The sequence below is a fragment of the Papio anubis genome, chromosome X (assembly GCF_008728515.1).
Source record: "Papio anubis isolate 15944 chromosome X, Panubis1.0, whole genome shotgun sequence".
NCBI classification, from domain to species: Eukaryota; Metazoa; Chordata; class Mammalia; order Primates; family Cercopithecidae; genus Papio; species Papio anubis.
The window spans coordinates 34982698-35007036 of NC_044996.1; the positions used below are offsets into that span (position 1 = coordinate 34982698).

Below are 24339 nucleotides of genomic sequence, written 5' to 3' on the forward strand. Positions count from 1 at the left end.
TATATGCATGCTTAACTTTTAGCACTTGTTACAGTTCCAAAGTCACTAGTCATTTTGTTAATTTAGGAACATAAAAATGTGTTAATGTATAATTTTGTCCGCTCATACAATGATTATGTTTGTTGAATTCACTATTACAGCCTAAATAGTTTAGTAGACATGTTTTTATCCAGTTATTCAGTGTTTATAGATTGTGTCACAAATGGAGCTACTAGCTGCTGACTCTCTTCTCCCTGTCTTTGCTGGATTATTAGAAGCAGGTTTGCAACTCAAATTCCCTAGCTTTGCTTCCCTCTCTTCCACTATGGGATTTTGCAGCAAGAGGGGCAACAATTGCTGTGTTTCTAAATCTTCTGAGCATAAAGTTGTTCCCCTTTCAGAAGGCCAGAAGGAGATCCACCTGTCAAGAATCAATAAATCGTCTGGGCACAGTAGCTCATACCTGTAATCCAGGCACCTTGGGAGGCAGAGGTGGAAGGATCTCACTTTGTTGCCCAGGAGAGAGTACAGTGGCATTGTCATAGCTCACTGCAGCTTCAACCTCCTGGGCTCAAGCAATCCCCCTGTTTCAGCCTCCTGAGTAGCTGGGCATACAGGCACTAACCACCACCCCCAGATAATTTTTTAAATTTTCAATAGAGATGAGGTCTGGCTATGTTGATCAGACTGGTCTTGAACTCCTGAGCTCAAGCAATCCTCCTGCCTTGGCTTCCCAAAGTATGGGATTACAGGCGTGAGCCACCGTGCCCAGCCTTAAATATTTTATTATTGTAGAAATTAATTTTTTCTGAAAACATTTTTAAAAGGGATCTTGGAGAAAATATACATTTCCTGTTTCATTTTCATTTTTTATTCTTTCTCTCTTTAGGTAGAATTGCGAAGTTTTCCCAACCATGCCCCTATATAGGCACATTCTAGTAGATGAGAAATTGCCGAAGTCATCCAAAACAGAAATTACTTAAGCAGCAATTATCAAGCAAATAGTCCTATAATCTTTCGTTGCTCTATTCCATGCTGGCTTCTGCCTCCAATTTTGCATATTGTACAGTTCACTATTCAGTTATAGATATGGGTCTGCTTCTAATGAACACAGAATTGAATCCAGCCTTGATAAACAAGTAATTACTGAGTCCCTAACACTAGCTCACATTTATTGAGCACTTACTACATGCCAGATCATATGCTAAGCTCTTTACCTATGTCATTTATAATTTGCATCAACTCCTATAAGGGCCAGTGTTTAAATTAATAGTATGCTGAAAGATGACTCTGTTCAGTGGTCTCAAGTCAAGGGAAGTAACAAGCTGTGTTGGTATTCTGCGCCCCCACGTGGACACAGCTGTTACTGCATGCCTTGCACTGTGCTGGATGCTAAGGAGGGCTTGCCTGCAGCCTTGATGTGGGGGTAGTAGCCAAGACATAGGGAACTATAACTTATTTCTTTCTCACGGATACCCAGAACATGATAAGTACTTGACCTTAATAAATATTTGTTGAATAGATGAATGAACGAATGAATGAGTAAGCTAAGAACATTCAGATGCAAAACTTGTGATGCTAACAGCCAAGTTTTAGGTGTTCAGAGGACAGAGAGAAGCATGAGTTTCACTGATTGGTGGGAAACTGGATTTAAGGCAGGCCTTGAAGTTTAGGAACCTTTACCCTGGCAGGCTCAGGAGCAATCGGTGCGCAAATAGGTCATAGCGTTTCAGAGCTAAAGGAACTCTAGTTCAGCATTTCTCAAAGTGTGTTTTGCCAGACATTCTGCTTACACACATTGGGAGATAATATTGTTGCCTGGTTTCTTGGAACTTCACCATATACATAACCATTTTGAAGTTTCAGAAAAGTTTTGTTGAAAAGAAGACTACTGAACTTTGTCTAATCCAGAATTCTCCAGATTGACTGGACTACAGATCCCTGTCTCATGCAACAAACCTTATGAGCATCCCTCTGAACACACTTTGGGAGATGCCGATCAGATGCAATCCTTTAATTTTCCTGCTGAGTCCCAGAGAGGTTGAGTGACCTACTCAAGGTCACAAAGCTAATTGATGGTGAATTTAAGCCTAGGATTCCAGAATTTTCTGACACTTGGATGGTGCTTTCCATTACACCATTAAGCCTTTCATGATGGCTGCTGCATTGGCAACTCCCTTGTCTGGACCCTTCATTGCCAGCACAGAATTGCTGTGCTGATGAGACCTTCTGGAGACCAGACAGTTGGGACTTGGAAAGAGACAACTTAGTTGGCACTTTTTGCATGTGAAATCAATAAGAGCTAATTCCTTCCCTCTGAAGAATGCAGCACGAGTCCTCTCCCCCTTCTCCCCTTTAGTTTCTTAATAAGCACAATAAAAACATGTGCTTATTAAGAAACCAGAGAGGCCCAGCGTGGTGGCTCATGCCTGTAATCATAGCACTTTGGGAGGCCAAGGCGGGTGGATCACTTGAACCCAAGAGTTCAAGTTCGAGACTAGCCTGGGCAACATGGTGAAGTGTCATCTCTACAAAAAATACAAAAATTAGCCAGGTGTGTTGGTGCATGCCTATAGCCCCAGCTACTGGGGACGCTGAGGTGCGAGGATTGCTTGAGCCCAGGAGGTGGAAGTTGCAGTGGGCCGTGATCACGCCATCACACTCCAGCCTGGGTGATAGAGTAAGGCTCTGTCTCAAAATAAATAAATAAATAAATAAATAAATAAATAAATAAAGCCCAAACAGAGAACCTTAAGAGCATTTAAAGCTCACATTCCTCACTGCTGCCCTGGTAATTATTATAGATAGAGCAAACTCTCATTTATCTGCATGTGCAAAGGGCAGCAGCCCTGTAGATAATCCAAACCAATTGGCAAGAGCTGAAGAACACACACAATGATCATCTCTCTCTCACACAGACACACACACACACACACACACACACACACTCCTTGAAAAACTCTTTGGTATCTGATTTTGACATGCCTTTTACACAGGCAGCTTCTTCGCCTGGGCAGCTTTTTCTTCTTTCTGATTCCCAGCCATCTCCCTTGCTCATAAATTCCTTCCTCAAGGAAGTGTTCCTGGACTGCACTAATCAACCGCACTCACTCTTTGGGTCTGCATCCTTTGAGCACGCAGGCTGGGAAGTATCAACTCCCACTTAGACTTGGATTTCTAAGGGTTCTGAAGTGTTTTTCTCATGTGGGAGCTTGGCTCTCCTATTGGATTGCAATGACTCCAGCCATTGGGATAGAGTCAGGGGAGTACCAAGTGCTTTCATTGGCTCAATCATTGCTTCACATGAATGAACTTCTTAGGACAAAGAAAGAGATGTATATGTTAATAGCTGAAATTGAGAGGCAAGTGAATTCCTAGTGAGTTTGGCCTGAATAGAGGCTGCCCAGAGATCACAAGCTGTGGCCTGGGCTTCTCCTTTCACCAGTAACTCAGACACTTTGTTACTGAGTTATTAATGAATGTTGAAGGGTGCTGTCAGCATTGGGGTTGAGTCCAAGCTCTGCAGGCCACCTGGGTGGGATCACGGTCCTCGTTCCTGTCATGAAGGCCCTATTTCCTCTCCTGTCTTCCCTTCTACCATCACACTCTGTCTCATTTTCATTTTTCACTTCCAGGAAAGAAGAAATGCAAATTTAAAGCCCTTAAGAGCTTTTTTGGTAAGAAGAAGAAAAAAGAAGCTGAAGATACCCAGGAAGAAGAAATGCTAGAACTGAGCTCATCCAGCAGCAACATTAACATCTCTTCTCTGGAGCCTGCTCGAGAAAATCAACCAACTAAGGCCAGGTCAGCTCAGATGGGGTGGAGAGTGATGGGGAGACAGGAGAAGAGGCAGACAGTTGGATCTAGGTCACCTTTCGGCAGCCAAATCACCAGGGACACCAAGAGACCCCACCTGTGGGGGCCAGGCTTGCAGCCATTGCCAATGCAGTCATGTCTGGGGTAGGGAATGGTGCTTTTCTCTCTGTGCATATGCATGTTTGTTGTCTGAGCTGCACAGCTCAGTGGGTTGGAGCATGGCAAATGCATACCCCACTTCCCAAGAGCACTGAGTAAGAGGGTGCAGATATTCAGGGAAGCCCTGCCTGTCACAACAAAAATAACTTGAGATGTGGGGCCTGCAGCCAATGAGGACCTGAAGGCCTGTTTGATTTGGTAAGAAGGGCCTACATCATTCAGGAGGCTTGGTCTGGTTTGCTTGCCTGGCTCTCAGACTACAGATCTGGCCAAGATCTCATAACGAGTGATGAAAGCCTCATATAGTAAAGCTATCTAGCTGTGAGTGGGGTGGGTCATGAGCATGAAATCACTGTGTTGCTGTAAAAACACACACGCAAGCAAACAACCCAGATCCCTTTCTCCTTCCATCCCAGGAGACTAGGGGAAATGCTATAGTCACAAAGGGCATGGGGAAGACTGTTTCCAGCTACCACTGCCACCGCTATTCAGATATTCATTTGCAGCGCCCAAATTTCCACATCCTGTTGTGCGATCTGGACACCTAGGATCCCCAGCTGTCTCCCGATCAATCAAATCTCCCCCTATGAAGTTCTACTTAGGACTGTTCTCCTGGACTTAAATACCAGACTTATCTGGACTCCTCACAGAGCTCACCGGTCCTGCTGCCCATTCCAACCAGGCAAAACCTTCATGAGGCAGTTAGCTGACATGTTATACTGTCCCCAATACCTCCCCCAATACATTCTATAACATAATGGCCTCATAGTTATCATATACGGTTCCTTAAGAACAACCTTCATGAGTGCCTCCAGTGTGAGGAATTTCAGATAGTCTTGCTGGAAGTAGGGGAGACGGTTTTGAAAGAGGGGCTCATGTAGTACCTCACAAGTAACACTATTATAGCCCATCGCCTTGCAGTGTTCAGTAAGTCTAAGACTAGCCCTGCTAAAACCTGGAGGTCGGTCAGGGAGGGGCCTTCAGGTTTACTATCCTCTTACTTGTTCCTTCCTTTCCAGAAGTGTGTGTACACGTGAACGAGAGAGAGAGAGAGAGAGAGAGAGAGAGAGAGAGAGGGAGAGAGAAGGTGGGGATTTAACTTAGGGGGTCTGAAGATCACCCCTGATCTCAGTCTTTTGCTTAATGTGCTAGGGGAAGAAACACTGGAAAATGTCACTCTGGAGAAGGGATATCAGCTTTCTTCATTCACTGAAGCAATCAATCATAACAAAACTTATGACCAGCCTTCCCCTGGCCTGTACCATAGGGCCAGCATCTATTTCCAAGACTGTATTAAGCTGTATCTGATGGAATGGACAAATCCCGTTCCTTCATTTGATTTCTTAATGAGTGATGTTATAATAATATACTTCACTGCCCTTAAAGGCTGAGATTTTGTTTGCGATTTTTAATTTATTTTTTCTTTTCACCTCCAGGGAACAGATCAATGAGCACTAGATATGTTAAGTGGACAAGAGTTTTCATTTCTGACAAACTTGGCCACAATTGGTGCTAATTTAATCTTTTGATCAGGGAGGGCTTGGCACGATAGAGCCAATTCAACAGCTTCACTCTGGTTAATGCACAGCATGGAAATGAGAGACATTTCTAAGCCCACTCACAGCCCAAGATTTCCTCTCAGTTTTTTTGCACAAAGCAGAGGAGGCAAGGTAGTCACAGATGCTACACTGGTTCTGAACCTCTGAGCCAGTAGATCATAGAGCAGCAGTGAATGAAAGCATGTTATGTGTGCATACTGAGCATATGCGTGTATATAGAGATGTCTGGAAACATTACTCTCTCAATGCTGAGTCAATCATATCTATGCCCATTAAGTGTTTATCTAGAGAGTCACAGTAATTTTCTGCTGGACTGCTGTTTTATAAAGCAGACTACGTTGCTTCCAACACCAGGGCCACCCGGATAGCAGAGTTTTATAGGGAAAAGGTAAATAGGAGTTTAGTAAAAAGTAGCAGACATCTCTCTCCTCTCCTCTCTTGTTGGCCCACAAGCCATCTTAGAGTGGGTTCTGTTTTGATCCCCATAACATGAGATTGTCCTTATAGTGTGTCATTATCAAATACATCCATATGAAGGCCCCACTGGCTCATAAAGACAGGGCGGGTGCTAGCTCCACAATGCCCAAGCTGCTACTCTAGTTACCATTTAAAGATATTTTTTAAGTGCCAACATATATGTATTGTTCTGTAATAAAGACAATAAGTACAAAAAGGGCATTTAAACATTTTAAAGTTTATTTTATCTGTTTTTAAACATGGCTATCCCTCCCTAAAAGAAATCCTGTACCAATTAACAGTTTTCCCCCTAAATAACCACTAATCTACTTTTTGTCTCTATAAATTTGTTTATTCTGGATATTTCATGTAAGTAGAATCATACAAAGGTTGTTTCACTTAGCATGTTTTAACTTAGCATATTTTCAAGAGTCATTCATGTTGTAGCATGTATCAGCTTACTTGCTTTTTAAATTCTTTTCTTCCTTTATTTTTTTGTGTCTAATCTCATCTCTTATATACATATACACATTTTTTCCTACCTAACAGGAATAACTTTGTTATTTAAAATTTTTATGTGTCTATATAACAGCTTTCTTGAAATGTCATTCACATACTACAAAGTTCTACCTTTTAGAGTGTGCAGCTATCACTATTACCCAATTTTAGGACATTTCATCACCCTAAAAAGAAACCCTGCACCCAGTAGCAGTAATTTTCCATTCCCCTCTCCTCTTTCAAACCACTGATCTGCTTTCTGCCTCTATGGATTTGCCTATTGTGAACATTTCACATGAATGGAATTATACAATATGTGGCTATTTTTGACTGGCTTCCCTTCACTTAGTATGTTTTCAAGGGTCATTCATTTAAAATCATGCATCAAGAACTTGATTTCTTTTTTTGGTAGCAGTTTTATTGAGATATAATTCATATATTATACAATTAAACCACTTAAATGGTAAAATTCAACATTTTTTTTTTTGTAAATCCACAGAGTTGTACAATCATCATCATAATAAATTTTAGAACTTTTCCATCACCTCAAAAATAAACTCCTGTACCCATTGACCAGTCCTCCCTATTCAACCTTCCCCCGACGCCCGCCAGGCCCTAGAAATCATTAATCTGCTTTCTGTCTCTGTGGAGTTACCTATTCTGGACATTTCACATGAATGGAATGTGATCTTTTCTTACTGACTTCTTGTACTCAGTATAATGTTTTTAAGGTTCATTAATGTTGTAGCATGTATCAGAATTTCATCCTTTTTGCTACGGAATAGTAGTCCGTTGCATGACTATACCACATTTTATCCATTCATCAGTTAATGGATATTTGAGTTGTTCCACCTTTTGGATATTGTGAATAATACTGCTGTGAACATTTGTGTACAAGTTTTGGGGCAGATATGTGTTTTTATTTCTCTGGGGTATATGCCTAGGAGTGGAATTGTTGAGTCAAATGGTCGTTATATATTTAACCTTTTGAGGCACTGCTAGACTGTTTTCCAAAGTGGCTGGACCATTTTAACACCAGCAATATATGGGGGCACCACCAGCACTGTATGGGTGTTCCAATTTCTCCACAGCCTTGCCAATGCTTGTTATTATCTGAACTGAATTTTCAATTCTAGCCATTCTACTGGGTGTGAAATGGCATCTCATTATGGTGTTGATTTGTTTTTCCCTGCCAGCTGGTGATGTTGAGGATCTTTTCATGTACTTGTTGGCCTTTTGTATATCTTTGGAAAAGATATTTGTATATCTTTCTTGTTTGGAGAAATGTCTATTCATATCATTTTTTTCATTTTCTAATTGGGTTATTTAAATTTTTATTATTGAATTCCTTAAGAATTCAATAAAAAGAATTCCTATTAGTAAGAAAGAGTTCTTTATATGTTTCAGATCCAAGACTCTTATCAGATATATAATTTGCAAATATATTCTTCCATTATGTGGGTCATCTTTTCATTTTCTTGCTAGTAACCTTTAATGCACGAACATTTTTAATTTTGATGAAATCTATTTGTATTAGTCCGTTCTCACTGCTATAAAGAACTACTTGAGACTGGGTAATTTATAAAGAAAAGAGGTTTAATTGACTCACAGTTCAATCATGGCAGAGGGTAAAGGGGAAGCAAGGCACATCTTGCATGGTGGCAGTAGAGACAGAGTGCAAGCAGGGAACTGCCACACACTTTTAAGCCATTAGCTCTCATGATAACTCACTCACTATCACGAGAACAGCATGGGGGAAACTGCCCCCATGATCCAATCACCTTCCACCAAGTCCCTCCCTCAACATGTGGGGATTACAATTTGACATGAAATTTGAGTGGGGACACAGAGCCAAACCATGTCACTATTTATCTATTTTTTTTTCTTTTGTTACTTGAGCTTTTGGTGTCATATCTAAAAATCTGTTGCCAAATCCAAGATCACAAAGATTTAATCCTATGTTTTTTCTAAGAATGTTATAGTTTTAGCTCTCATATTTAGGCCTTTAATCCATTTTGAGTTAATTTTTAAAATTACACTTTAAGTTCTGGGATACATGTGCAGAACGTGCAGGTTTGTTACATAGGTATACACGTGCCATGGTGGTTTGCTGTACACATGAACCCATCATCTACATTAGGTATTTCTCCTAATGCTATCCCTCCCCTAGCCCTCCACTCCCCAACAGGCCCCAGTGTATGATGTACCCCTCCCTGTGTCCATGTGTTCTCATTGTTCAGCTCCCACTTATGAGTGATAACATGTGGTGTTTGGTTTTCTATTCCTGTGTTAGTCTGCTGAGAATGATGGTTTCCAGCTTCATCCATGTCCCTGCAAAAGACATGAGCTCATTCTTGTTTATGACTGCATAGTATTCCATGGTGTATATGTGCCACATTTTCTCTATCCAGTCTATCATTGATAAGCACTTGGGTTGGTTCCAAGTCTTTGCTATTGTGAATAGTGCTGCAATAAACATACATGTGCATGTGTCTTTATAGTATTTTTATATATGGTGTGAGATAAAGGTCCAACTTAATTCTTTTGCATATGGATACCCAGTTGCTCCAGCACCATATGTTGAAGAGACTATTCTTTTTTCATTGAATAGTCTTGGTACCCTTGCTGAAAGTCAACCATAGACGTATAGGTCCATTTCTGAACTCTCAACTCTATTCCATTGATCTATATGTCTATCTTTATGCTAGTGCTACACTGTCTTGATTACTGTAGTTTTACAGTAAGCTTTGAAATTGAAGTATAAGTTATCCAACTGTGTTCCTCTTGTTCAAGATTATTTTGGCTATTTGTGGTCCCTTGCATTTCACTATGAATTTTAAGATCAATTTTCCGGAAAAAAAAAAGCCAGCAGGAATTTCAATAGGAATTGCACTGAATCTGTAGATCACTTTGTGAAGTACTGCCATCTTAATAAGTTTAAGTCTTCCAATGAATGAACATGGGATTTCCTTTCATTTATTCAGGCCTTTGGCATTTTTCTCATCAGTGTCTTACAGTTTTCAGATTATGAGTTTTGCACATCTTTTGTTAAATTTACTTTCATGTTTTTATTCTTTTGTTGCTATTGTAAATGGAAGTGTTTTCTTAATTTCATTTTCAAGTTGTTCATTGCAAGTGTATAGAAATACAATTTTTGTATATCATTCTTGTATCCTTCAACTTAGATGAATTCGTTTATTAGTTCTAGTCATTTTTAGTGTGTTCATTAAGAGTTTTATATACACAATTACGTCATCTGTGAATAGAGATAATTTCACTTCTTCCTTTCCATTCTGGATGGCATTAATTTCACTTTCTTACCTAATTTCCCTGTCTATAATCTCCCATACACTGTTGAATAGAAATGATAAAAGCAGTCATCCTTGTCTTGTTCCTGATCTTAGGGGGAATACATCCAGCCTTTCACCATGATATTAGCCGTGATTTGTCACAAATATCTTCTATCAAGATTGAGTGCATTTATCATGGAAGGGTGCTGAATTTTATAAATTTTTTTTTCTGCATCTATTGAAATGGTCATATAGTTTTTGTTTCTATTCTATTGATATAGTGTTTGGCATTCACTGCTTTTCACACATTAAGCCGATCATTCCTTGTAAATCCTACTTTGTCGTGGTATATAATTCTTTTTATATGCTGTTGGATTCAGTTCGTGAGTGTTTTATTGAGGATTTTTGCATCTATGTTCATAAGAGATATTGGTCTGTAGTTTGCTCTTCCTGTGATGTCTTTGGTTGAAATTTTTAAAAGGTAAAATACATTACCACACTCCAAAAAGGAGTCTTTCATGTCTTTAGCCTTTCATTTGTTTTTCTCTTTCTTCTGATTTTTCTTAACATGCAATTATCATCAACGTGGTACCATTCCCAATCAGAAGGTATTTTCATCTGGATTTAGTAAGCTTGGGGAAGGGAGGGGCAGGTGGTACATAGGATGACTTTGAAAATAGGATAGATATATTGTAGAGCTCTTGTGTGAAAGAGGAAAGGATCTGATGAATGAAAGCCTCCTGTATCTGAGAAGATCTTTGATATTTTTTTAAATCAAACCAAAAACACTAGAGAAAAATTTGGGTGTGAAAGATCTTTTATAATTCTCACTGTAATAATAGCAAAACTCATGGCCTTTCCTCCCATTCCCCAGAATTGCCACTATTGAATTATATACTTTAAATGGGCAAAATGTATGATATATAAACCATATCTCAGTAAGACTGTTATGTAAAAAGGATATATGCTCATAATGTAAAAAGTAAAATTATACAGAAGGACATGAAGTGGAAAATGAACATTTCCTTCCTGTCCCTAATGTGTCATTCCTCAGAGGGAACCACCTCTAACAATTTGTGGATATCCTTCTAGATTTTTTTCTTTGAATATGAACTATATATGTGTGTATATATTAAATGGGGCCATACCATTATTTTTTTTCACTTACTATCTCATGAGCCGCTTTCTATGTCAGCACATATGCATCCCTGCTCTCCTTCTGAGGTATCTATGGTAGGGCCATATTATGAACATACATTTGTCTTCAGTTCTCATGGCCCTTGGGTTGCTTTTACAAGACCTTTCCTTTCTGTCCAGGGTCAAGAGCAGCATGGGGAGCAAAGCCCTATCCCATGATAGCATCTTCATGTTGGGTCCTGAGCCTGAAAGATCAGCAAGTAAAATGTGTCCTTCTATGGAACCCCAGAGAGGCAGACCTCGGCAGGTAATAGTGGACTCGAGCATCAGTGTCTAATTGAACTACTTCTCTTCTGTTCCCTACTCTAACCCTGCCAAAATTAAAAGGAGTGGAAACTTGATTCTGCTTCTCAGCTGATCCTGCCCCCACAGGGCTGTTGTAAGCCTTGAGTGACAGAATGTATAAATATATAATGTGCCTAATACCTGGCACACAGTGTTGATTAGTGTTGCCATATTCACTTCTTTTTTATTTTATTTTATTTTAATTTTTTGAAACAGATCTCACCCTGTCACCTAGGCTGGAGTGCAATGGCATGATCATGGCTCACTGCAGCCTCAACTTCCCAGGCTCAGGTGATCCTCGCACCTCAGCTTCCCGAGTAGTTGGGACTACAGGCCTGTAACGCCTGGATGATTTTTTGGTACTTTTTGTGGAGACAGGGTTTCACCATGTTGCCCAGGCTGGTCTCAAACTCCTGGGCCCAAGCAACCCTCCCGCCTTAGCCTCCCAAAGTGCTGGGATTACACGCGTGAGCCACTATGCCTGGCCTATATTCACTTATCTTAACATACCATAAGAATAATTATTTTGACAGCAACATTCCACTGTTTATATGCTGGCATACCAATCCTCAAGTTTTTCTCTCTCTCTTACACAGAGATCCCGTATTTCCAGAACTCTGCCTAAACCTAGGAGTAGTGTGCCTGGAGTTGTGTCTGGAGCCATGTTAGGAGCTGTGCTTCAAAATGTGCCTACAAGTGCATTCTGGGTTACTGGCCCCAAGATCACTGAGGTAACAAAGTGGAATTGTTCCGAGCATGGGCAGCTCAGTCAGAAATCAGAAATGGACAGATCTATGCTTGAATTCTTACTCTGCTGCTTACTGGCTGTGTGACCCCTGGACTAGTTGATTAACTTCTCTGAGCCTTCTTTTCCTCATCTACAGTGGTTATAATATTAACATCTACCTCAAAGAGTTGCTTGTGAGGATTGAATGAAGACTCAGAGAAGTTAAAGATAGTGCTCAAGCTCACCCTGGTAGTAAGTTGTAGACTTGGAAATCTGACCCAGGTGTATTGAACTCAAACCCCATGATCTTTCCATTACCCCAAGATACTCAACTTCTTTATACCTGCCTGGAGAGAAAGAAGGGTACACCTTAGTGCCTACGTAATGTAGCATCTTGCCTCCAGCTAATCCTAAATTTATGGTAGGGATCCATTACTCAGTCAGACTATATCTGTGATCCAGAAATGCTTCAGGGGGAGCTGGAGATATTGTCAAGGAGACAACCCTTAACAGCTGTCTTCCCCATCTCAGCCTGAGGGTGGAATTATGCCCAAGGGTCCCTGTGTAAGTGGGAAAGCCACACAAAGAGGAGACCCTTCTCCACTGGAGATATGATTATTTTCCATTTGGCAAAAGGTAAGTGGGGCTTATTTCTGACATGCCTGCTAAGACCCCACATCTCTCACTCTGGTTTCCTTTCTTCTGGATCCATTAGCTATACAGGAGAAAACACTGAGATAGACACTAATAGTGTTGACCCTAAAGTTGTTAAGCAGCCCCTAGGGTCAGAAGACTGTTGCCCTCTTGTACTATAGCAGGAAAAGTCACTTCCATGAACTATTCAATCTTCAGTTTTAAACATCAACACAAGCTTTCACTCACCGCCATAGTTACACTCCCTGCAGCCTCACGACCATGACCAAGTGGCACAGGGTTCTCACATTCAGAAAGAGGAAACTGGTTGCTTGGACTCCTCCATCTTTCCCCTCCTCTCTTAGTCCCAGCAACAGAGAGACTCATATAGCAGAGATATTCCATTTTTTTTTAAAAAAATTATTGTTTTGTGAAAGTTAAAGGAAAATATTCCAGGGGCATTACTTCTCACAAGGAAGTGGTTGGGGAAGGCCACAATAGCCTAAAGGCAAGCTTTCTTAAATGTTTGGTTTGGGCCTACACCTCACACTTTTGGCCTGATCCCTTAGTTGATACCCTGGAAAACAAGGTTGAAGACAGCATAGGGTATTAATAGGACCTAAGTAATCAACAACCAACCTGACCTTTGCATGGGAAACTTCCCTTAAGTACCAAAATGACAACTCCAAATGGAAGGATGGTTGATAGCATTAAGTCAAGGGTCCTGACACCCAGTGCTACATAAAAGCTGGGGCAAGCATGGAATTGGCCAGTGGGATCAATTCCCTTGAAGGGGCAGGATTCTAATGGATTAAGTGACATTCAGAACAACTAGGAGATTGTGAAAGAAGAAATCCAGGTATACAGTTATGTCAGAAATACTGACACTGAACCAATTTTATTTCCTGCCAGATTTTTACCTGATGTCCCATCTGAAGTGTTAGGAATGTGGATGCCTATATTACTCTCCAAGACATTTTCTGTTCCCTTTATTTGAGTACAAATAGTTAAAAAGATATAATGGCAGATTATTAGCATCTTGCTGTTGTTGAATCAAATTGAATTTAGTCATTTAAGAAACTGAGACTTCAAAACAATTTTTCTTACTGCTCACGGTCTTGACTGTCCCTCAGCCCTTCTTAAGGAAGCAGGCACACCATCTATTCCGGTTGTTGCCTTTAAACATCTTGAACTTGGCCTTCCGTATGGGCTCTCCCTTTTCTGGCCCTTATAATTAGGAGACACCAGTTCACAGTGATCAAGAACAAGGGTTATCAAGCTGGACAGACCTTTCAAATGCTTGCTCTGCCACTGGGAGAATTAGGGGAAGTTACATCATCTCTCAAACTTCGTTTTCCCCATCCGTAAAACGGAGCCCACAATAGCAAATGCTTTAAAGAATTGTTGTGAGGCTTCAGTGAGATGTATCTATGGAGAGCATTCCCTGCTTAGCACACCGTAAGCCCTTAGTAAAAGTTAGTTGTCATTATTGTAGTTATTATTAATAAAGCTGGGCTTGGAGTTGGTTGATATGGCCTCTCCCCAAGAGCTCCCAATGGGACCTGGTAGTAATAAGGAAGCACTGGAGAACCTGGCCAGGAGCACCCCAGGAGCATAACCTTGGTAAGCTTCACTGTGGCCCCTTCTTTGGCTATAGTGTCTGAAGGCTGTCTGCCCTGAGCTGAGCAGAGTCTACAACAGAAGCAAGCATGTCAGCTTCATGACAGCAATAATTTGTTTTGTTTATTGTTGTAGGCCCATTTCCTGGAATGGGATGTAATGCATTGTAGATGCTTAGCCAGTGTTTGTTAAACATAAAAAGCAGGGATTCTGACCCACATCAAGAGGACCATGGCAGGGACCACTGCCTCAAATTCAAGTGTACCATTTTCTTCAAAATGGAATCAACTAAACTGTCTGCTGAATCCCAAGGAAAATCCAAATGATCAATTTTTGTCCCTTTAGGAAACCATTCCGTAGATTTTCTTTAAAATCTATAGATTTTTAAATTCTGTAGATTTTCTTTAAAATCCCAGAAAGTCATTCTTGACAGGATTAAGATAAGCAACGAACACAGTCAAGATTCAATCCAAATAATTCATGGAATAATAGGAGCAAAGAGTGTAGTTTGGATGCCAATTCCAGGTCATAACTCAAAGATTCGCCTCTACGAGAACTGGACTTCCAAAGTCAAATTCAGACATTAAAAGAAAGATCAGAACTAAATAAGATTTGTATTTAACATCAGTAAGGAGATAACATCAGGATTCTGATTTTTCACGAACAAGCAATTTGAAGTTTCTGTCTTTGGGGATTGACAAAAGTGTGCAGCACCCCAGAGGGGAAATCAAGGCTAGTAGTCTTTGGTTTGAGTAGGTATTAGAAATGAAGACGGGAAGGTAGGAAATTCTTCCCTGGGCTTATTTTTTTCACTTTGGATTCTTAGTTCTTCAACCAACTTTGGATTCCTTTCTCTTATTAAAGAATAAGAGAAAACCACTAATTTGAGGGAGAGCGCACAGGTTTTAACTTGTTCCTTCTATTCTCCCTCTTGACAGAACCCACCATCACGCCAACGCCGACTCAGCATCATCCCACCTGTTATCCAACCTGACATAATTTCTAAGAACTTGGTAGAAATCTCTCTCGATGATGAGTCACCCAAGAATCCACAAAAGAAGGCTTTACCACATGAGAGTTTGACAGCCACTCAGGTGAGTATATATTAAGGGGCAGGTTGAGGGGGCTCACAGATCAGAGGCATAATTTCTTCTTGTGTCATCTATTCTCCTGCTGGAGCTCAACACTAGGGGGATGATTGGGGAAGGAGCTGACATTCTTGGCTTTTGATTTGCATGGTGGTTTTCCATCCAATTCTACAAACCAAATAATCACCTTTTTAATGTATAAGCAAGAGAAGATAGTATTTTGGAAAAAATAAGTTTGCAGATGTTTTGAGTTATTTCATGAAGATAAAAATAGAGACTTTTACTGAAGCATAGTCTCTACACTTTGAAATCCAGAAAATATCAGAGGTTAGGGCATATAATATTGTTTGACACATATCCATGTGAAAAATCAGCTGACACATGAGAGGGTGATGTGTCTATTTCATACGTCTAGGTTTGTCAACCAGATAATATCAATCAGCGTATAGTAGTGCGTCCCCGTATCAACACTTCCATTCTCAAACTAATGTGTCTTTAATTGAATTGGTTGTTGGTGAACTTGAAAGGGCTCTGAGAGTGAAGTAGAGTTTAGAATGATTAACCTTTGGAAATAAAAAGTAAACAGAAACCTAATTTTTAAGGAAGAGAATTGACCAGTCAGAACAAAACTCTATTTTGATGTTAAAAGATCCTATGAAGTGAAGCAGCCCTCAGTTAGATATGTCAACAAAGAAACAAATTAGGTTAAAACCAAAGTTAAAGCACAGACTGGTAGTAGGTGGATGGATGCTTATTGTTTTATGAATCTGGGTTATGACTACAAGTATTTTCTGCAGGATGCCACTAAATCAGATTAATTGGGATGCATAATCTGAATTAGTGGAAGAATTGAATTAGATAACATTTTTTATTGTGGTAAAATACAGATCACATAAATTTTATCATTTTAACCATTTTAAAGTATACAATTCAGTGACAGTACATACATTCACAATGTGATGCAATCATCACCACGATCAAGGTCCAGAACCTGTTTGGTTCTCCCAAATGCAAGCCCAGTTCCTATTGAGCAGTCATTCACCATTCGTATCTCCCACCAGCCCCTGACAACAAGTATTCTGCTTTCTATCTCTGTACTTGCCTACTCTGGATATTTCATGTAAATGGAATCATACAATATGTGGCTTTTGTGTTAACTTCTTCCACTTAGCATAATGTGTTTGAGGTTCATCCATGTCATGACATTTATCAGTACTTCATTTCTATTTATGATTAAATAATATTTCATTATATGGATGTACCACGTTTTGTTTAGCCATTCATCCATTGATGGACACTTGTGTCCTATCTACCTTTTGGTTATTGTGTATAGTGCTATTATGAACATTCGTGTACGAATTTTTGTTTGAACACCTGTTTTCAATTCTTTTGGGTATATACCTGGAGTGGAATTGCTGGGTTATATGGTAATTCTATGTTTAATCAAACTGTTTTGCCCAACAGCAGTACCACTTGACATTACACTTGTTAGGTTCCTGTTTTAAAAAAATTATAGTCATGCTAGTGGGTGTGAAATAGTACCTCATTGTGGTTTTGATTTGCATTTCTCTAGTAAATAATGATGTTAAGTATCTTTTCATGTGCTTGTTAGCCATTTGTGTATCTTCTTTGGAGAAATATCGATTTCTCCTTTGCCCATTTATTAATTGGGTTATTTATCTTTTTGTTGTTGAGTTTGTAAACCAGAAAAGTACCTAAGACAAATTGTCAGAAACAATTTGAAAATTTTATTTTGCCATGGTTAAGGATGCGCACCTGGGAGGCAGGTCTGTACCTTTCTCTAAAGATGATTTTGAGGACTTCAGTGTTTAAAGGGGAAAAGGTGGATATTGGGGAAAGATGAACACAATTTTAAAAGGTGTGGGAAGATAAGAGACAAATAGTTGCGTTTGAGTCTTTGATCAGTCTTTCACTGAATACACAATTTACATATGAGAGGGGATAGAGAAATGGTCACTTATGCCTTCATCTTCCTCAGTGAATCTGCATTTTTACATCAGAAGAAGCAATCAAATATGCATTTGTCTCAGGTGAGCAGAGGGATGAGTTTGAGTTTTGTCCTTTGTTCCACACCTGTGAAGATAAGCTGTCAATATACCTTGTCAGGGTAAAATTCTTAAAGCTTAAAGTTTGGGCTGATTAAATTCCCTGGCCTCAGTCACATTGCAGGGTAAATGCTGGTAGTTAACATTTGGGTTAAGTTATTCCACTGAATTGGCTAATAAGGAGTTAATTTAGAGTGCTACAAGTTTGCCTCTTTTTGTAATGTCTCATGCTTTACCTGGATGACTTACACCATAATTCCACAGCATTGTATACAAATAAGTCTCCGAAGAACAGAGCCATCTTTTTTTTTAAGCAATCCTCTGCTGCGTATGACTGTAGTCTCAGATACTCAGGAGACTGAGGCAGGAAGATCACTTGAGGTTAGGAACTTGAGGCTGTAGTGCGCTATGATCATGCCTGTGTGTAGTCACCGTACTTCCACCTGGGCAATGTAGTGAGACTCTGTCTCTAAAATAAAATAAAATTTTAGTTTTAAAATCCTCTAATACATCAAAGGAGAACATAATGCTCCTTCCCCCATGATTGCACAAAAATTTACAACTTTCAAAGTGATTTTCCATATATAGTTATATTCAATTCTCTCAGTAACTCTGTAAAGCAGATAGGAAAGACTCTCATTGTAGATGAAAAAAAATTGCAGTTCAGAGAGGTGAAGTGACTTGGCCAAGGCCACAGAGCCAATCAAAGATAGAGCTGGGGCTTGATCCCAGGACTCCTGACCAAATCCATAGCACTTTTCACTGAACTATGTGGCCTCTAGCACTCATCTAACTTTGTATAACCAATGCCCAGCAATAGCAACAACAGCTAACATTTATCAAGACTTTCTTAAGTAACGGGCACTATGTTAAGCACTTTCCTTGCTTATTTTTATTTTATTTAATCTTTACAACAACAAACCAAAGTATGTATTACGATTATTCCCATTTTACAGACATGAAAACTGAGGCTCAAAAGGGCTAGGGAACCTGCTCAAGGTCAGACAGCCAATAAATTGTAGAGCTAGGATGTCATATTCAGGCCTATTTGGTTTCAAAGTCCATGTTCTTATTCTCTATACTAGTTAAGAAATTGAAAAGATTGTGACAGAAGGGGGAGGGGGCTGCAGGGAATATCAGAAATTCCACCTTCAAGAACTTTCAAGTTGGCAAAAATATTGACCACAACAACTTTAAGTAACACAGATTTTGAATGAAGCAGCAGCTGTGCAGGAACTCTCAGGAACGGGCACTTTGCCACACCCAGGGAGTTAAAATCCCTACAGTCATTACTGGGTCTCACACTCTGTGCCAGTACCTCTTGGTGCAGAAGTTTCCCACCAAGAACCACTTTTCCCACCAAGAATTGCTTATTCTTGTGGAGATAGACACATACTTTTAGTTTTGACTCACATAGAACCCAACTCTCCAACATCCCAGTGTCAGTTTCAGAATGTATTTTTTCCCAGAGTGACAGCTTTATGGGCCAAATGCTTGACGAAATCTGGGCCTGAACAGCCACCTGGTAATCCCCTTATTTAAGACATTACAATCAGAGCTTTCCTTTGTCTCAAGAAGACAGTCAACCTTCTCTCTGTCCCTGCTCAAAAGGGGAAAACCCTAGCATCATACAACAGAAAAATAAATCATTAAAAAGTACTACCAAAATGTGCATTATTGACTAAACTCCTTTGCACTGGGTCTAGAAACTTGACAGAAGGGAAAAAAGAAGTGAAAATGTGTTATTATTTTCCAAAGAGAAGCCCTTATCCCAGCTAACAGCAAAGAAATGTCCAGCTCTCTAACAATCAGTGCTGAAGAATCCTTTCCCCTGGCTTGAGGTCCAACCCAGATTCCTTATCTAAGATGATTCTGGATTAGTAGGTACCAGGCCGGGCACGTCTCCCAGATGTTGAGGCACGAGAAGCCCATTTAATTCCAGATATTAATCTGAAGATGTCTGTGCTAAACTCTCTCTAAAACACAGGAGAAGAAATGAAAACATCTCAGCCGTACTTAATAATACGCATAATGGACCAAATGTTCTCCCTTATAAGTGGGAGCTAAATAATGTGTACACCGTGGACATAGAGTGTGGAAAATAAACATTGGAGATTTGGAAGGGTGGGAGCGAGGGAGGAGGGTGAGGGATAATAAATTGCTTAATGGGCACAATGTATATTATTTGGGTGATGGTTACAGTAAAAGTAAAAGCTCAGACTTCACCTCTATGCGACATATCCATGTAACAAACTACGCTTCTACCCCTTACATTTATACAAACGAAAAAATAATATGCAGATTGGGTTCGGACAGGGTATGTCGGCTGTCAGAGTGCATGGAAGGAGAAGTAGGGTTAGAGGGGAGTGAGGATGGAAAAGTAGAGAAAGGTGTCCCACTTTCTCCACTTGTTTTTCTTTCAGAATTCTGCCAGGAAGGGATTCTATTTGCTTTTCTTGGGTAACTCATAAAATCCTGTAGTTGGCTCCTGTGGTAACTTTTTTTTTTTTTTAAAGACAGTCTCGCTCTGTCGCCCAGGCTGGAATGCAGTGGCGCAATCTCAGCTCACTGCAACCTCCGCCTCCCGGGTTCAAGCAATTCTCCTGCTTCGGCCCCCTCGAGTAGCTGGGACTACAGGTGTGCACCACCATGCCTGGCTATTTGTGTGTGTGTGTGTATTTTTAGTAGAGACGGGGTTTCACTGTGTTAGCCAGGATGGTGTCCATCTCCTGACCTCGTGATCTGCCCTCCTAGGCCTCCCAATGTATTAGGATTACAGGCATGAGCCACCGTGTGGTAACTTTTCTAGGTTGCTGCTAACCAATAGGACTGAGGGAAAGAGGACTTAAGAAGGCCTAAGAAGAAGCCACACTTCCCAAAAGGAGTCCATATATTTCTGACTCCTGTTCTAAGGCAACTGACAGAATTATTCCTGAACTTGCTGTACTCATATTTGAAAATGGGAGCCTTTCTCGTCATGCTAGAGGACTAGGCAGTGGTTCTCAACTTTGGCTCCTGGAAGACTCATTTGGAAACCCTGTTAAAGCTCTTCTAAAGCCTTTCCTCTGATATTCTTACTCATTAGGCCTTAATATGTCCCCAAAACGTGCTTTTTCAACATTGGTTCCAGGTGATTTTGGTGCTGGGGGATTCCAGACCATACATTGAGAAATACTGCATAGACTTCCAGAGAGTGTATAGTTTATTTAACTCACTGGTGAGTTAAGGGAAGTCATAACATACACATATAATCTATACTCACATAACATACTCTAAACCTAACAACAGACATCCTCTTAAGACTGTTTTATTTATTTATTTATTTATTTATTTATTTATTTATTATTATTATACTTTAAGTTCTAGGGTACATGTGCACAACGTTCAGGTTTGTTACATATGTATACATGTGCCATGTTGGTGTGCTGCACCCATGAACTTGTCATTTACATTAGGTATATCTCCTAATGCTATCCCTCCCTGCTACTCTCTCCCCACGATAGGCCCCACTGTGTGATGTTCCCCTTCCTGTGTCCAAGTGATCTCATTGTTCAATTCCCACCTAGGAGTGAGAACATGCAGTATTTGGTTTTCTGTTCTTGCGATAGTTTGCTGAGAATGATGGTTTCCAGCTTCATCCATGTCCCTATAAAGGACACGAACTGATCTTTTTCTGTGGCTGCATAGTATTCCATGGTGTATATGTGCCGCATTTTCTTAATCCAGTCTGTCACTGATGGACATTTGGGTTGATTCCAAGTCTTTGCTATCGTGAATAGTGCTGCAATAAACATACGTGTGCATGTGTCTTTATAGCAGCATGATTTATAATCCTTTGGATATATCCCCAGTAATGGGATGGCTGGGTCAAATGGTATTTCTAGTTCTAGATCCTTGAGGAATCGCCACACTGTTTTCCATAATGGTTGAACTAGTTTACAGTCCCACCAACAGTGTAAAAGTGTTCCTGTTTCTCCACATCCTCTCCAGCACCTGTTGTTTCCTGATTTTTTAATGATTGCCATTCTAACCAGTGTGAGATGGTATCTCATTGTGGTTTTGATTTGCATTTCTCTGATGACCACTGATGATGAGCATTTTTTCATGTGTCTGTTGGCTGTATGCATGTCTTCTTTTGAGAAGTATCTGTTCATATCCTTTGCCCACTTTTTGATGGAGTTGTTTGTTTTTTTCTTGTAAATTTGTTTGAGTTCTTTGTAGGTTCTGGATATTAGCCCTTTGTCAGATGAGTAGATTGCAAAAATTGTTCTCCCATTCTGTAGGTTGCTTGTTCACTCTGATTGTAGTTTCTTTTGCTGTGCAGAAGCTCTTTAGTTTAATTAGATCCCATTTGTCAATTTTGGCTTTTGTTGCCGTTGCTTTTGGTGTTTTAGACATGAAGTCCTTGCCCATGCCTATGTCCTGAATGGTATTACCTAGGTTTTCTTCTAGGGTTTTTATGGTTTTAGGTCTAATATTTAAGTCTCTAATCCATCTTGAATGAATTTTCGTATAAGGAGTAAGGAAAGGATCCAGTTTCAGCTTTCTACTTATGGCTAGCCAATTTTCCCAGCACCATTTATTAAATAGGGAATCCTTTCCCCATTTCTTGTTTTTCTCAGGTTTGTCAAAGATCAGATGGCTGTAGATGTGTGGTATTATTTCTGAAGGCTCTGTTCTGTTTCATTGGTCTATAGCTCTGTTTTGGTACCAGTACCATGCTGTTTTGGTTACTGTAGCCCTGTAGTATAGTTTGAAGTCAGGTAGCGTGATGCCTCCAGCTTTGTTCTTCTGGCTTAGGATTGTCTTGCCAATGTGGGGTCTTTTTTGGTTCCATATGAACTTTAAAGCAGTTTTTTCCAATTCTGTGAAGAAACTCATTGGTAGCTTGATGGGGATGGCATTGAATCTATAAATTACCTTGGGCAGTATGGCCATTTTCACAATATTGATTCTTCCTATCCATGAGCATGGTATATTCTTCCATTTGTTTGTGTCCTCTTTTATGTCACTGAGCAGTGGTTTGCAGTTGTCCTTGAAGAGGTCCTTTACATCCCTTGTAAGTTGGATTCCTAGGTATTTTCTTCTCTTTGAAGCTATTGTGAATGGAAGTTCATTCCTGATTTGGCTCTCTGTTTGTCTGTTACTGGTGTATAAGAATGCTTGTGGTTTTTGCACATTTATTTTGTATCCTGAGACTTTGCTGAAGTTGCTTATCAGCTTAAGGAGATTTTGGGCTGAGACAATGGGGTTTTCTAAATATACAATCATGTCATCTGCAAACAGGGACAATTTGACTTCTTCTTTTCCTAACTGAATACGCTTTATTTCTTTCTGTTGCCTGATTGCCCTAGCCAGAACTTCCAACACTATGTTGAATAGGAGTGATGAGAGAGGGCATCCCTGTCTTGTGCCAGTTTTCAAAGGGAATGCTTCCAGTTTTTGCCCATTCAGTATGATATTGGCTGTGGGTTTGTCATAAATAGCTCTTATTATTTTGAGATGCATTCCATCAATACTGAATTTATTGAGAGTTTTTAGCATGAAGGGCTGTTGAATTTTGTCAAAGGCCTTTTCTGCATCTGTTGAGATAATCATATGGTTTTTGTCTTTGGTTCTGTTTATATGCTGGATTACGTTTATTGATTTGCATATGTTGAACCAGCCTTGCATCCCAGGGATGAAGCCCACTTTCTCATGGTGGATAAGCTTTTTGATGTGCTGCTGGATTCAATTTGCCAGTATCTTACTGAGGATTTTTGCATCGATGTTCATCAGGGATATTGGTCTAAAATTCTCTTTTTTTGTTGTGTCTCTGCCACGCTTTGGTATCAGGATGATGTTGGCCTCATAAAAGGAGTTAGGGAGGATTCCCTCTTTTTCTATTGATTGGAATAGTTTCAGAAGGAATGGTAGCAGCTCTTCCTTGTAACTCTGGTAGAATTCGGCTGTGAATCCATCTGGTCCTGGACTTTTTTTGGTTGGTAGGCTATTAATTATTGCCTCAATTTCAGAGCCTGCTATTGGTCTATTCAGGGATTCAACTTCTTCCTGGTTTAGTCTTGGGAGAGTGTATGTGTCCAGGAAATTATCCATTTCTTCTAGGTTTTCTAGTTTATTTGCGTAGAGGTGTTTATAGTATTCTCTGATGGTAGTTTGTATTTCTGTGGGATTGGTGGTGATATCCCCTTTATCATTTTTCATTGTGTCTATTTGATTCTTCTCTCTTTTCTTCTTTATTAGTCTTGCTAGTAGTCTATCAATTTTGTTGATCTTTTCAAAAAACCAGCTCCTGGATTCATCGATTTTTTTTGGAGGGTTTTTTATGTCTCTATCTCCTTCAGTTCTGCTCTGATCTTAGTTATTTCTTGCCTTCTGCTAGCTTTTGAATGTGTTTGCTCTTGCTTCTCTAGTTCTTTTAATTGTGATGTTATGGTGTCAATTTTGGATCTTTCCAGCTTTCTCTTGTGGGCATTTAGTGGTATAAATTTCCCTCTACACACTGCTTTAAATGTGTCCCAGAGATTCTGGTATGTTGTATCTTTGTTCTCATTGGTTTCAAAGAACATCTTTATTTCTGCCTTCATTTCGTTATGTACCCAGTAGTCATTCAGGAGCAGGTTGTTCAGTTTCCATGTAGTTGAGTGGTTTTGAGTGAGTTTCTTCATCCTGAGTTCTAGTTTGATTGCACTGTGGTCTGAGAGACAGTTTGTTATAATTTCTGTTCTTGTACATTTCCTGAGGAGTGCTTTACCTCCAACTATGTGGCCAATTTTGGAATAAGTGTGATGTGGTGCTGAGAAGAATGTATATTCTGTTGATTTGGTGTGGAGAGTTCTGTAGATGTCTATTAGGTCTGTTTGGTGCAGAGCTGAGTTCAATTCCTGGATATCCTTGTTAACTTTATGTCTTGTTGATCTGTCTAATATTACAGTGGGGTGTTAAAGTCTCCCATTTTTATTGTAT

General features: G+C 39.9%; 1 protein-coding gene across 1 annotated transcript in view; it reads left to right on the forward strand.

Annotated features, from left to right (window-relative positions):
• The window catches only part of KIAA1210 (KIAA1210 ortholog), a 53968-nt gene that overhangs the window by 8920 nt on the left and 20709 nt on the right, over positions 1-24339 (forward strand). Inside the window, exons 3-6 of the mRNA XM_021932588.2 lie at positions 3615-3783; positions 11075-11201; positions 11836-11970; positions 15158-15313. Of these exons, the coding sequence (XP_021788280.2) occupies positions 3615-3783; positions 11075-11201; positions 11836-11970; positions 15158-15313 (587 nt within the window). The remainder of the gene's footprint in view (positions 1-3614; positions 3784-11074; positions 11202-11835; positions 11971-15157; positions 15314-24339) is intronic.